At 39.2% G+C, this 12,400-nt stretch overlaps 1 protein-coding gene across 1 annotated transcript; it reads left to right on the forward strand.

Moving 5' to 3' along the window:
• Positions 1 to 2,040: 2,040 nt before the first annotated feature.
• Positions 2,041 to 12,400, forward strand: LOC128607109 (NACHT, LRR and PYD domains-containing protein 3). Its single transcript, XM_053623771.1, has 10 exons — positions 2,041 to 3,761; positions 4,652 to 4,738; positions 5,245 to 5,349; positions 6,259 to 6,363; positions 6,450 to 6,507; positions 7,555 to 7,627; positions 7,778 to 9,572; positions 10,905 to 11,078; positions 11,678 to 11,848; positions 12,239 to 12,400. The coding sequence occupies exons 2-10, from the start codon at positions 4,698 to 4,700 to the stop codon at positions 12,243 to 12,245; spliced, it is 2,529 nt and encodes an 842-aa protein (XP_053479746.1). The 5' UTR covers positions 2,041 to 3,761; positions 4,652 to 4,697; the 3' UTR covers positions 12,246 to 12,400.

Here is a 12,400-nt window from a genome sequence, read left to right on the forward strand (position 1 = left end):
CACACACATGCTCAAACACATAAATCATAAAGAGCTGGGTAGAATATGAAAAAAGAGACATTTGTAAGTCCACTGTCCACAAGTACTGTTGGATTGCAGCGACTGTTCTCGAGGGAATGTTCAGTGAAGCAGAAACTGGAGAGGTCCCCAAGACCCTGACTCAAATGTTCACACATTTCCTGATCTTACAGATCAAACGTAGATCCCTAAAGTACAAAAAACCTGAAATGGATCCTGGAGAGATTAAAGACGTTGTACTAAAACTGGGAAAGCTGGCATTCCAGCAGCTAGAGAAAGGAAACCTGATCTTCTACGAGGAGGACATCATTGAGTGTGGAATTGATGTCCAAGAGGCCACGGTGTACTCAGGAGTTTGTACTCAGATCTTTATCGAGGAAGTCATTTCACATCTGGGGAAGGTGTACAGCTTTGTGCATCTGAGTGTTCAGGAGCATCTTGCTGCTGTGTATGCATTTCTCTCATGTATCAACGGAAACCTCTCAAAACAACAAACCCCTAGAATCTTCGACCTCTCCAGCAAGGCAACACTGTTAGACCTTCTAAAGGCAGCAGTAGACAAGGCCTTACAGAATAAGAACGGACATCTGGACCTTTTCCTCCGCTTCCTTACGGGTCTCTCACTGGAGTCCAATTCAGTTCTCTTACAAGACCAACTGACCGAGACAGGACGCAGCTCTCTGAGCAAACATGCTGCTGTCACAAACAAGGAAATAACCACATACATCAAGGAGAAGATTAAGAAGAATCCATCGAAATCCAAATCCATCAATCTGTTCCATTGTCTGAATGAACTGAATGACCAGTCTCTGGTACAGGAAGTCCAAACCTTTTTGAGTAAAACAGCAGATCATCGCCTCCGTGGAGTCAGACTTTCTCCAGTTCAGTGGTCAGCTGTGGTTTTCTTCTTGTTGAACTCAGAAGAGGAGCTGGAAGAGTTCGACCTACAGAAATATGCAGCATCAGATGAGTGTTTAAAGAACCTGTGCCCAGTTGTCACAGCATCCAGAAAAGCTCTGTAAGTTTCTCCTGGCTTTTTATATGATTTTAGTTCATGCATGAATCTGTTCGCACCAGTGACATTGAACCTACTACTTATAACTTATAACTCACTAAAGCCATTCAAACATAGTTCGTGTAAATGGTTCGTCTTTCAGTTTTAGTAGACTGGGCAATGCTTATTGTGTTATAAAACGTAAAATCCCATCATGTTTTTAAAAGCAAATGTTGGCTGAGCAACAGTGTTTTAACAAGATAAGGCGTGATATCATTAGCATATTTATAGAATTTGGGTTTCTTACCAAGGTTAAGGTGCATGCATGTTTTATGACAAATACCATCAAGCAATATATGTCTAATAGAATATTACAATTATTTTAAATTCTAATTTTAGGTGAATTTAAATCTAAATACTTGTGACATGTGTTGCTCAATTGTTTTTTGCCCCAGGTTGTGTGAGTGTAATCTCACAGAGAAAAGCGGTGAGATTCTGGCAAAAGTTCTCAGCTCACAATATTCATGTCTGAGAGAGCTGGACCTGAGTGATAACGTGATGAGTGTGACGTGAGAGCTCTTACAGAAAAAAAATTCACTTGAACTAATGTCTGATGCCTTTCACATGTATTTTCTCATATTTCATGTTATTTTATATCTGTGATTAGATTAGATCTAGCTTCAGGTGTAAGTGGGGTGCAGCTGCCACACAATGTCAAAACCCCCATGTTATGAAAGCCATTGTTGTTTATAACATGATGTCTCACACAAAGTCCCATTCTAGGAAAAAGCCTGCTGCTGGGCTGAAGCCCCAGTTTGGCAAGAGGTTCCATGTTGGTCAAACACGTCTAAGTAGTCAATGATCTGTAATTGGCAAAGTTCTCCTGTCGGATAAAGCCTTATGCTGGGCCTCTAGCTGGGTAGCCATGTTGAGCAGAAGGCCATGGCTAGGCAGTTGGTCAAATGCTAGAGCTCAAATTTGATCAGAAGCTCGTGGTTGGACAGATGCCTGTGGATGGGCAGAAACCTGTGGATGGGCAGAAGTTCCCGATTGGTCAGATGCCCAATGAAGGTTAGTGGATTTAAAAACGAATATTCTGAGCTGTCTGATGGAGTCCTGACGTGTTTCTGGAGACGAATGAATTTAATCTGGAGGATACAGAAAGTAAACAGACCTGATTTCTTTAGTCCTGCGCAGTAAATGATAGAAAAGGTGTAGGAATAAAACAGAGGAAATAGTTTCCACCACAATCTAATTCAGAGTTTAATCTGCTTGCTTTCAGAATAAGAGTGAACAATCAGAAATGGATCATTATTAGATATATAAGCACTAAACTCTGGTATAAAATCATAAACCAGTATCATATAACTATATTACATTTTATCATACGCTACTGTATATAGCGCACTTATAAAGCACCTGTGAAGGTGAATCTCATCTTTCTCATTATTATACACATCTATTATCTCATATCTAGATCTGATTAATATTTACTCATCTAATACATACATCTACAATTCATAACACAAGACAGCAGTCTGTAAGAATAGACTTAATGATTTGGACATTTTCATAAACATTCTTGAGATTACATAAGATATTGAATATTATGTGCAGATATACATTCCTGTGTTGTATAACCGTACGTTACTCAGTGTGTGATGTGATGTAGTTTGCGTTCTGCTGATATAAGATGTGTAAGTGTGTGTTTATATAGCTTACCAGCTTTGATCTGTGTTTAGCGCAATGTGTAGGACTTCACACTGTTTTTCCTGCCCTAACACACACTCCTGAACGTCTCTGCTGTGCTCAGTAACACTGCACTGTCCCCCGCTCCTTCAGGATGAAGTTGGATGTGCAGTATGCTGTAAGTAACATGTGGGTTTAGATGAAACGGTTTTAAAACAAGCTCTGAATTACGCCATTTCCAATATCAGTGCTGTATGTTATGTGTGTGTATATATTTTTTACTGATATGGAAGCATGATTTGATGAATCATTGAGTGTACAACCACATCCGTGTGTGTGTGTGTGTGTGTGTGTGTGTACACCAATCCTTCTATTCATGTGTCTTGTTTCTGGTTGTGACCCTAGCGTATTATCTTTTTGGGGGATTTTTTGTCTCTGACCCACTGCCTGTTCTCTGTTGAGAATTTTTTATTTTTTATTTTTTTGTCTAGTGATTAGGATTTGTTTGCTATTGCCAGCTGTTTAAAATAAACACACACTCTGAAATGTCCGGAACATTTCACACAGTATCATGAAGCATTAAAGTAAAATACCTCTTTTTTTTGTCTAATAACTAATAAACTCTTCTCCTAAAACATGTTTTTAACTGTTTTTTTTATGTGTTTGAGAAAGGAGAATAAATGTTAGACCCACAGGTGTTTTAAATGTGTATGGTAAAACAGTCACGTGATCTCAACATTTAAAAATAAATAAATAACAGTTTGTTGGATAACATACCCAACCACATAGCATTATGAAGACCAAGGAGTGATCAAAACGATGTGGGAGAAAGTTGTGTAAGGGAAAGTGTGTAAGTGAGGGATTGGTTGTAATATGCCTAGCTGAATGCAGGGAGCAGTGCAGGGATCAGTCAGAGAACCAGTGGAGGGATTAGTCAGAGAACCCACAGGTCAGAGAACCAGTGCAGGGATTAGTCAATCCTGTCAGTTACCAGTTCTGTGCTGTGGTTTTAAACTGAAACCGGATGTAGGATTCGCTCCTGTGGGGATCACAACACAGAGTAAGTATCTTACATTTCAGAGAACATGTTACGGATGGAGTTTACTATCTATATTCCATTAAACTGTATTTCTAACCGGATAAACCGCACAAACTGCCCTTTAACACCGAGTTGGAGCGAATTATAAAGTCGGTATTGTGTTGTGTAGTCTTCTGTGTGTGTGTGTGTGTGTGTGTGTGTGTGTGTGTGTAATGGGTTTTCCCCCAAAAAACTTTAAATAATTTATACTTATGTTGTTGCTCATGGATATTTATTTATTTGAGATAAAACTGATAAGAAATGACTCCTGTTTAATTAACTCGGACTATTATTATTCCGTGTATAAATAATATAATATAATGTTTCCGTGAGCAGGGGATTTCCAGGTAAGGCGGTATGACGTCGTGGTTTAACCCTGTAGTGTCTGTAGTGTGGTGATTATACTGTAGAAACCACAGTAAGTGTTTCTGGGGGGATTTTAACACCTGTGTACTTCACAATCAGAAAGCTTTATTCAATAAGTATCACAAGTGTACCAGTATTTGTGTTTGTGTTGATGGTGAAAAATAGTCATTGTATATGGCGAATGAGGAAGTGTATGAAATAAAAGCATCACATGATCTGTAGCCTGTACTCTTATTAATGACTGAGCTGAAAGTTAAAACTCCGGTTTTCTGTCACTACATTATCCGGCCTGTAGATGGCAGCATGACTGCAGCAAGGCTGTAAAGAACTCTCCTGCCAGGATTTACTATAGAATTTGAGCAAACTGGTCACGTATACAATTTGTTTACATCATAGACAAAGGGAAGGGGTTTCCCAGTGGTTAAGACTCGGGTGACTGAAGACTGTAAGTTCACACTTTGTACCTTGTTATCATTTATCAAGTGTGATTGTGTATGTGATTGTAGGTCTGCATTTATTCTTGAAGAGCATACACACCACAGAACCCTGAAAATGAGTTCCTCTGATGATGCTGATGATGATAAAGATGAGAGGTGAGACGTTTATAATAGTTAACTCTGTTACTATTTAACTCTGACATTTAACTCGGTTATTGGAGACAGCATGTTTCGTTATAAATATAAAAGTTATAAAAATATAAAAGTACCATGAAAGTAAGAACACTATTAATAGAAACAAACCTCCAAGCTAACATTAGCCCAATGCTATGACTTTATTGTAAAACTGAAAATATAAAAAGTTAGACACTGCTGTCTCGCTGTACTACTAAATGGAAACAGTGCTACTAGAGACACGCTGTTTCAAAACAGAAATACATCATAGCCCTGAGTGCAAGTAGCCCATCGTTTAAACACAGGAAATCTGACCCTAGATCAGTTTTAATGAGCATCTCGCTCATATAATTCCAGTTTGTTGCAGGGAATCGGGGAATTCTCATACTCATCCTGCAGTGAAAGCACTATTCAGTGACTTCTTTAATGCAGTAGACCTCTACTCAGTAGAGAATGGAAATACACGTGTATACATTGTTTTTATGCAGATATCAGAAAGAAAGATCTGACTCACCTGCACCCAGCGCTGTGTCTATGAAGAGTGACCATTCAATGGGAGCACCAATAGTGTTTAAACAGGAGGAGAAAGAAAGGTAAGGAATGTCCTGTGAACAATTTTAGATTCTAACACCCTATTTTAACAATAAGATTTCTTTTAAGAAGAATTTGACTTGTTTGACTTAAAAAAGAGCTACAAAAAAGAATCATGGAAAAGTACTCCACATAAATAAAAATAAGAAAATGGTAAGCAGTGCCTCAAGAATTGTGTGTGTGTGTGTGTGTGTGTGTGTGTGTGTGTGTGTGATTGGCTACAGAGTCATGACTTGAGTCCAAAAGTTATGTCAGTATTTATGTGGGGAAAGTTCCTCATATTCAGAGTCAGGTTATTCACCTGCTTGAGGAGCTTTTCTGGGCTCCTTATTAAGATTATCACCTGCATGTAGCTCATGGCTCTGACGTAGCCAGATGTTTATTGAATATGAACATAAGAGATGGGTTTTCAATAGCGTCTAGACTGCCATCTTTTGAACAAAAACACTCGCTTTTAAACCTGAAAACAAAGATAGAAAATGTGGACTAATGAATGAAACAGCATTTTATTTATTTATTTATTTATTTTTGCTGTCAAATGTAATATGTTGTAAAATAACATTATGAGACCATTAAAAAATATAAAGTAAAAAAAGAATAATATGATGATTTGTGAATGAGAAAATGACAAACATGGAAATAAATCTAATTAGTCTAGTGCGTTTCCAGTATGTTGCTGCATGAATAGTCAAATAAATAATATAAAGCCATTGTTTTCTTTCTTTTTTTTTATTTGATGTGCTAAAACATGGTGACAGTTTGAATGGAAATCTGACTGAGCACTCATCTGCTACATATACAGCTCATATTAAGTGTTGTTTATAGTTTTATACATAAAAACATTGGTGGATTTTAAATGTCCAAAGAAAGAGAACCATTGATATTAACTGAAAACTGGTTTATGTATTTAGTGTTATTGATCAAAAGAGCTCAGAGTCACCTGAACCCAGCTCTGTGTCTATGAAGAGTGGCCGGTCAATGGGTGCACCAATAGTGTTTAAGCCAGAGAAAGAAAGGTAAGGAATGTGTCATTAATAGCATTATTTTAATTTCAGTTTTAATTTATATACAAATAATTAGTTGAATATTGTTTTTATTAAAGAGAGAAACATGGCATATCAAATCCGTCCATGGTGCAGGATGCTGATTCCCAGGTCCAGGTACGTATTTGTGTGATTGAGTAAGTTTGAGTCCTAAAGTATGGTGGGATTTCCTCATTCAGTTTAATCATTTGTTTATGTATATAGTGGATACTTCTCCTTGTAACCACCTGAGAACTTTTTCTCCAATGATTGTATCACTGGAGGCAGCCAAGCATCATGGAAATTGGAAGACTTTCACATTGCCATGAATCTGGAGAAAGCGAAGATTGTCCAGGGTGATATGACAATCCTGGTGACTCTTTCTGGGGGACAACCTGTTCCAATATTTTTGTGTTTCTGTTCTGAAGCTTCATTCCCAAGCCTTCATTCCCAATTTTTGTACCCCCAAAAATATTTGAGGAGTTGCTTTCATGTAAGATGTAAGTCCTACTGTTAGTGGATTGTTACACATCTTCTAATACCATTGAGACATAAATAAACCTGCATTGACCAAGAGTTCTGGAGGGATCCATGTAGCTGGTATGGTGGTGGTTATACCACTTGGTGTCTGAGAGAGTATGGCTGGCTTTAGTCTCAGAGGTTCCACATGTTCTCGAAAACGTTACCCTATATATGATTGCAGAGATCCTGCTGTAGATCCTGAGGGTGTTAAGATACTGAGACATATTGAGGCTGTGATGCTGAGGTCTACCAGACTTCCTACTCTTTCTTCTCCCATGCCCAGTTCTTCTCAATATTACCTTGTTATCACAATGAGGAGGCCACCTGCTCTTCAATCTGCGGTCTTAGAAAAAGAGTTTAGTGGGGGTTCTTTGAACAGTAAAGAACCCCATGGTTTAGAGACACACTTTGTTATAGGGTTCGAACCTTTAAAGATTCCATCAGAGGGATGATCTGAAAAACCTCTTAAGTGTTCTAAGTTTAACCTGTTTTTTTTTTTTTTTTAAGTATTTTAATATGCACTATTAATTTTAATTACCAGAAAGGTTTCAGTGAGTTCCTATAGGATTACACCCCAAATGTTTCCTGATATGTCTGTATTAATGTCACTAATTAATTAATTAATTGGTTAATTTGGTTCATTGATTAAGTATTCCTCTTTAGCGTGTGAGCCCAGACTGTCCAGCGGGCAATGTTAGAGTGATGGAGGACAACGAGCATCAGAGCAGCACCAGAGGTGAGGTACAGAACATCATGCATGTGCAGAAAAAAACAGAACATGTCACAGTTGTAATTTTCTGTTATGATGTAGAGAAGATTCTACATTATTTTTACTCTAAAATTCTTCATTTTGGTAATTCTTTTGTATTGTTTTCTTTGTCTTCAGAACTGGGCTCATGGAAGCAAATATTCAAATCCAAACTGCAGAATAAATTTCAGATGATTAATGAGGGAATTCCACTGTATCGAAATTTAAGACCTCTGAATGAGATTTACACAGACCTCTACATCACATCAGGAGGTGGGAGTGGACACCTCAACGATGAACATGAGGTCAGACGTATTGAAATGACATACAGGAGACTAATAACAGAGGAGTCCATCAATTGGAATGACATATTTAAACCCTTACCTGGAGATGAGAAACCCATCAGAACTGTGCTAACAGAAGGCATTGCTGGAATTGGGAAAACAGTGTCTGTGCAGAAGTTTGTTCTGGACTGGGCTGAAGGAAAAGCAAATCAGGATTTGGATTTCATTTTTCCATTTAACTTTAGGGAGTTGAATTTTAAGAAGAAAGAAAATCTCAGTTTGTTGGAGCTTCTCCACTGTTTCTTCCCAGAAACCAAAGAACTTAAACTAGACTATAATCACAACAGAATTATGTTCATCTTTGATGGACTGGATGAGTCTCGTTTTTCTCTCGATTTCCTAAGCAGCAAAAGGTTGACAGATCTAACAGAGTCAGCTTCAGTAGACGTACTCTTAACAAACCTTATTAACAGGAATCTTCTTCCATCTGCATTCCTCTGGATAACATCTCGGCCGGCAGCCTCCGGTCAGATTCCTCCTGATTATATTGACAGAGTAACAGAGGTACGAGGTTTCAATGACCCTCAGAAAGACGAGTACTTCAGAAAAAGAATCAGTGATCAAACCCTGGCTGATAAAATCATCACACACCTGAAGTCATCACGAAGTCTTTACATTATGTGCCACATGCCAGTCTTCTGTTGGATTGCAGCGACTGTTCTCGAGGGAATGTTCAGCGAAGCAGAAACTGGAGAGGTCCCCAAGACCTTGACTCAAATGTTCACACATTTCCTGATCTTACAGATCAAACATATATCCATAAAGTACAAAACACCTGAAATGGATCCTAGACAGATTGCAAATGTTTTACTAAAACTGGGAAAGCTGGCATTCCAGCAGCTGGAGAAAGGAAACCTGATCTTCTACGAGGAGGACATCACTGAGTGTGGAATTGATGTCCAAGAGGCCACGGTGTACTCAGGAGTTTGTACTCAGATCTTTATCGAGGAAGTCATTTCACATCTGGGGAAGGTGTACAGCTTTGTGCATCTGAGTGTTCAGGAGCATCTTGCTGCTGTGTATGCATTTCTCTCATGTATCAACGGAAACCTCTCAAAACAACAAACCCCTAGAATCTTCGACCTCTCCAGCAAGGCAACACTGTTAGACCTTCTAAAGGCAGCAGTAGACAAGGCCTTACAGAATAAGAACGGACATCTGGACCTTTTCCTCCGCTTCCTTACGGGTCTCTCACTGGAGTCCAATTCAGTTCTCTTACAAGACCAACTGACCGAGACAGGACGCAGCTCTCTGAGCAAACATGCTGCTGTCACAAACAGGGAAATAACCACATACATCAAGGAGAAGATTAAGAAGAATCCATCAGTATGCAAATCCATCAATCTGTTCCATTGTCTGAATGAACTGAATGACCAGTCTCTGGTACAGGAAGTCCAAACCTTTTTGAATAAAACAGCAGATTATTGTCTCCAAGGAGTCAGACTTTCTACAGTTCAGTGGTCAGCTCTGGCTTTTTTCTTGCTGAACTCAGAAGAGGAGCTGGAAGAGTTCAACCTACAGAAATATGCAGCATCAGATGAGTGTTTAAAGAACCTGTGCCCAGTTGTCACAGCATCCAGAAAAGCTCTGTAAGTTTCTCCTGGCTTTTTATATGATTTTAGTTCATGCATGAATCTGTTCGCATGAGTAACACTCAGTGCGTTTACATGGACAGCAATAATCCACTATTGAGCGGCTGTGGATCAGGTGGTAGAGCGGGTTGTCCACTAATCGTAGGGTTGGCGGTTCAATTCCCGGCCCACATTACACCACATGCCGAAGTGTCCTTGGGCAAGACACTGAATCCCAAGTTGCTCCCGATGGGAAGTTAATGCCTTGCATGGCAGCTCTGCTACCATTGGTGTGTGAGTGTGAGACACCGTGTAAAGCGCTTTGGATAAAAGCGCTATATAAGTGCGCCATTTACCATTTAACCCGATTAAGATGATACTCTGATTAAGAACCTACCATGTAAACATCAATTTTCAGTTACCATAATCTGATTAAAGTCATACTCGAAGTAAACACAAATGGAATTAAGACGTGTGGAGTATTCCTGTTTTAGTCGTATTACAGACATGTACACACCTTAATCACACTATTAACGTCGTGTGAGAGTTTTCACCGCATTGTGCGACAGAACACGATCACACACGGCAGTGCTCAACTGTTTTATGGCAAAAAAGAGAGCACAGCTGCGTCCCAAACCATATACTTTCCTACTATAGGCCTGTAGCAGGCGAAATACATGTATATCATCTACTATACAGTAGGTAAGTACGTGGTTTGGGACGCAGCCCATGGCTTCAAACAGTCGTCTATTTGCACGTATAGCGTTCGTAAAAATTTAAAATAAAAACACCCCAAACTGTATACGGTACCATAACGAAGACGAACTGTATGTTGATACGTGAAATTCTGGAGGGACGTCGGATGGCGTGGTGCGGTGACGTAATGACGCGGGCTGTTAATCTAATTATGTTCTATAACATATAAAACAGGTACATGACAGGAGTATTCTAAAAGCGACTCATGTAAACACCGTAATCACATTATTATCTTACTCAGAGTAACGTCAATAAAGAGATTACCGCTGTCCATGTAAACGTAGTCAACCTACTACTTATAACTTATAACTCAGTAAGGTCATTCAAACATTCTTCGTGTAAATGGTTCGTCTTTCAGTTTTAGTAGACTGGGCAATGCTTATTGTTTTATAAAATGTACAATCCCAGCAGTGTTTTAACAGGATAAGGAGTGATATCATTTGCATATTTATAGAATTTGGGTTTCTTACCAAGATGACAATTACCATCAGGCAATATATGGTCTTAACAATATTAAAATGTTTTAAAATCTAATTTTAGGTGAAGTTAAATCTAAATACTTGTGACATGTGTTGCTCATTTTTTTTGCCCCAGGCTGTGTGAGTGTAATCTCACAGAGAAAAGCGGTGACGTTCTGGAGAAAGTTCTCAGCTCACACTGTTCATGTCTGAGAGAGCTGGACCTGAGTTATAATAAACTGCAGGATTCAGGAGTCAAACGGCTTTCTGCTGGGCTGAAGAGTCCACACTGTAAACTGGAGATCCTAAAGTAAGATCTTGGTTTTCTTATTGTGTAAATCAAATCAAGCAAGAAGTGACGAAAAGACTGGTGACATGTAACACGTGATTCTCGGGCAACTGGCTGATTGGCATTGACACCCTGTCCATGGTGCCCCTGCCTTGTGCCCCGAGTTCCCCGGGATAGCTCCAGGCTCCGTTGTGATGCTGTGGTATAGAAAATAGATAGAACTATGAGGAATGTGACCTCTACTGGGCAGGGAAATGTATTATACAAACCTAGGTCGTAATATTTCTCTCTCAGACTTATCTCAGGTAATTACAAACTCACAGAGAAAACCTTGTGTAGATTCACTAGATTACTACTACTAGTGAAAGTACTACCTTGTCTAGTTTGATCACAGACAGTGAACAAAAAATAGAAAGTTGAATATCGTATTGGTTTATTTTAGATGATGGGTCTACACGAGTATGTTTGTATATGAATTATTTTCCTGAATAGTTTTTGCTGTGGGGCCAGTGATTTAAAATTTAAAACAGAATCACACAGTGGTTTTAGACCTAAAAAATACTGATAAATATTACAACTAAGACATGACTTTATGACTTTGTGGACTTTTTCTCCTGCAGGTTGCGTAACTGTAACATTACAGAAGAAGGCTGCGTGGCTCTTACTGAGGCTCTGAGGTCAAATTCACGGCTGAGAGAGCTCGATCTGAGAGATAATGATTTAGGAGACCAGGGAGTGAAGCTGCTCTCTGATATAAAGGAGGATGAAAAGTTCACACTGGAGAAGTTGGAGTGAGTTACTGATGTATTAACTGCTACAAAACATTTCCCAAACAACATCTTAATGGGTTAGGGTTAGGAAGCCTGTGGATGGGCAGAAGCCTGTGGATGGGCAGAAGTTCCCGATTGGTCAGATGCCTGAGGAAGGGCAGAAGTCTGAGTTTGCCTCCTCCTGGCTAAAGCCCTAGCTTTGGAGAAGCCCCAGGTTGGGCAGAAACCTGAGGTTGACATATTAATGATTTTTCAATTTAGTTGAAATTGAACCTACAATTATTGTCAGAGCTGCTGTTAAAGAAAACTAATCAACACCTTCTGACCAATCACAATCCAGGATTTAGCAGTGCTGTGTGTATAAATTAATATAACGTGTATGGATGTCTAATAATTCTCTCTATCTTACAGGTTCTGAGATCTTCAGACCTGACCTGGTGTAAGGATGAAATCTCGTGGAGATAACAGCTAACAGAACACACACACACACTTTCCTAGATCCATCATCATTCCTGACACACTAAACCTAGCTACTGATCGTGTTGGTTGTAGAAGATTTGTGTGTTTATTGCT

Source organism: Ictalurus furcatus, chromosome 4, assembly GCF_023375685.1.
Source record: "Ictalurus furcatus strain D&B chromosome 4, Billie_1.0, whole genome shotgun sequence".
In the NCBI taxonomy this organism is placed as follows: Eukaryota; Metazoa; Chordata; class Actinopteri; order Siluriformes; family Ictaluridae; genus Ictalurus; species Ictalurus furcatus.

Coding starts and splice junctions, on each gene's coding strand:
- LOC128607109 (XM_053623771.1), top strand. CDS start 4,698: ATGAGTTCCTCTGATGATGCTGATGATGATAAAGATGAGAG. Junction 5,350..6,258: donor AAACAGGAGGAGAAAGAAAG/GTAAGGAATGTC, acceptor TTATGTATTTAG/TGTTATTGATCAAAAGAGCT. Junction 7,628..7,777: donor GCATCAGAGCAGCACCAGAG/GTGAGGTACAGA, acceptor CTTTGTCTTCAG/AACTGGGCTCATGGAAGCAA.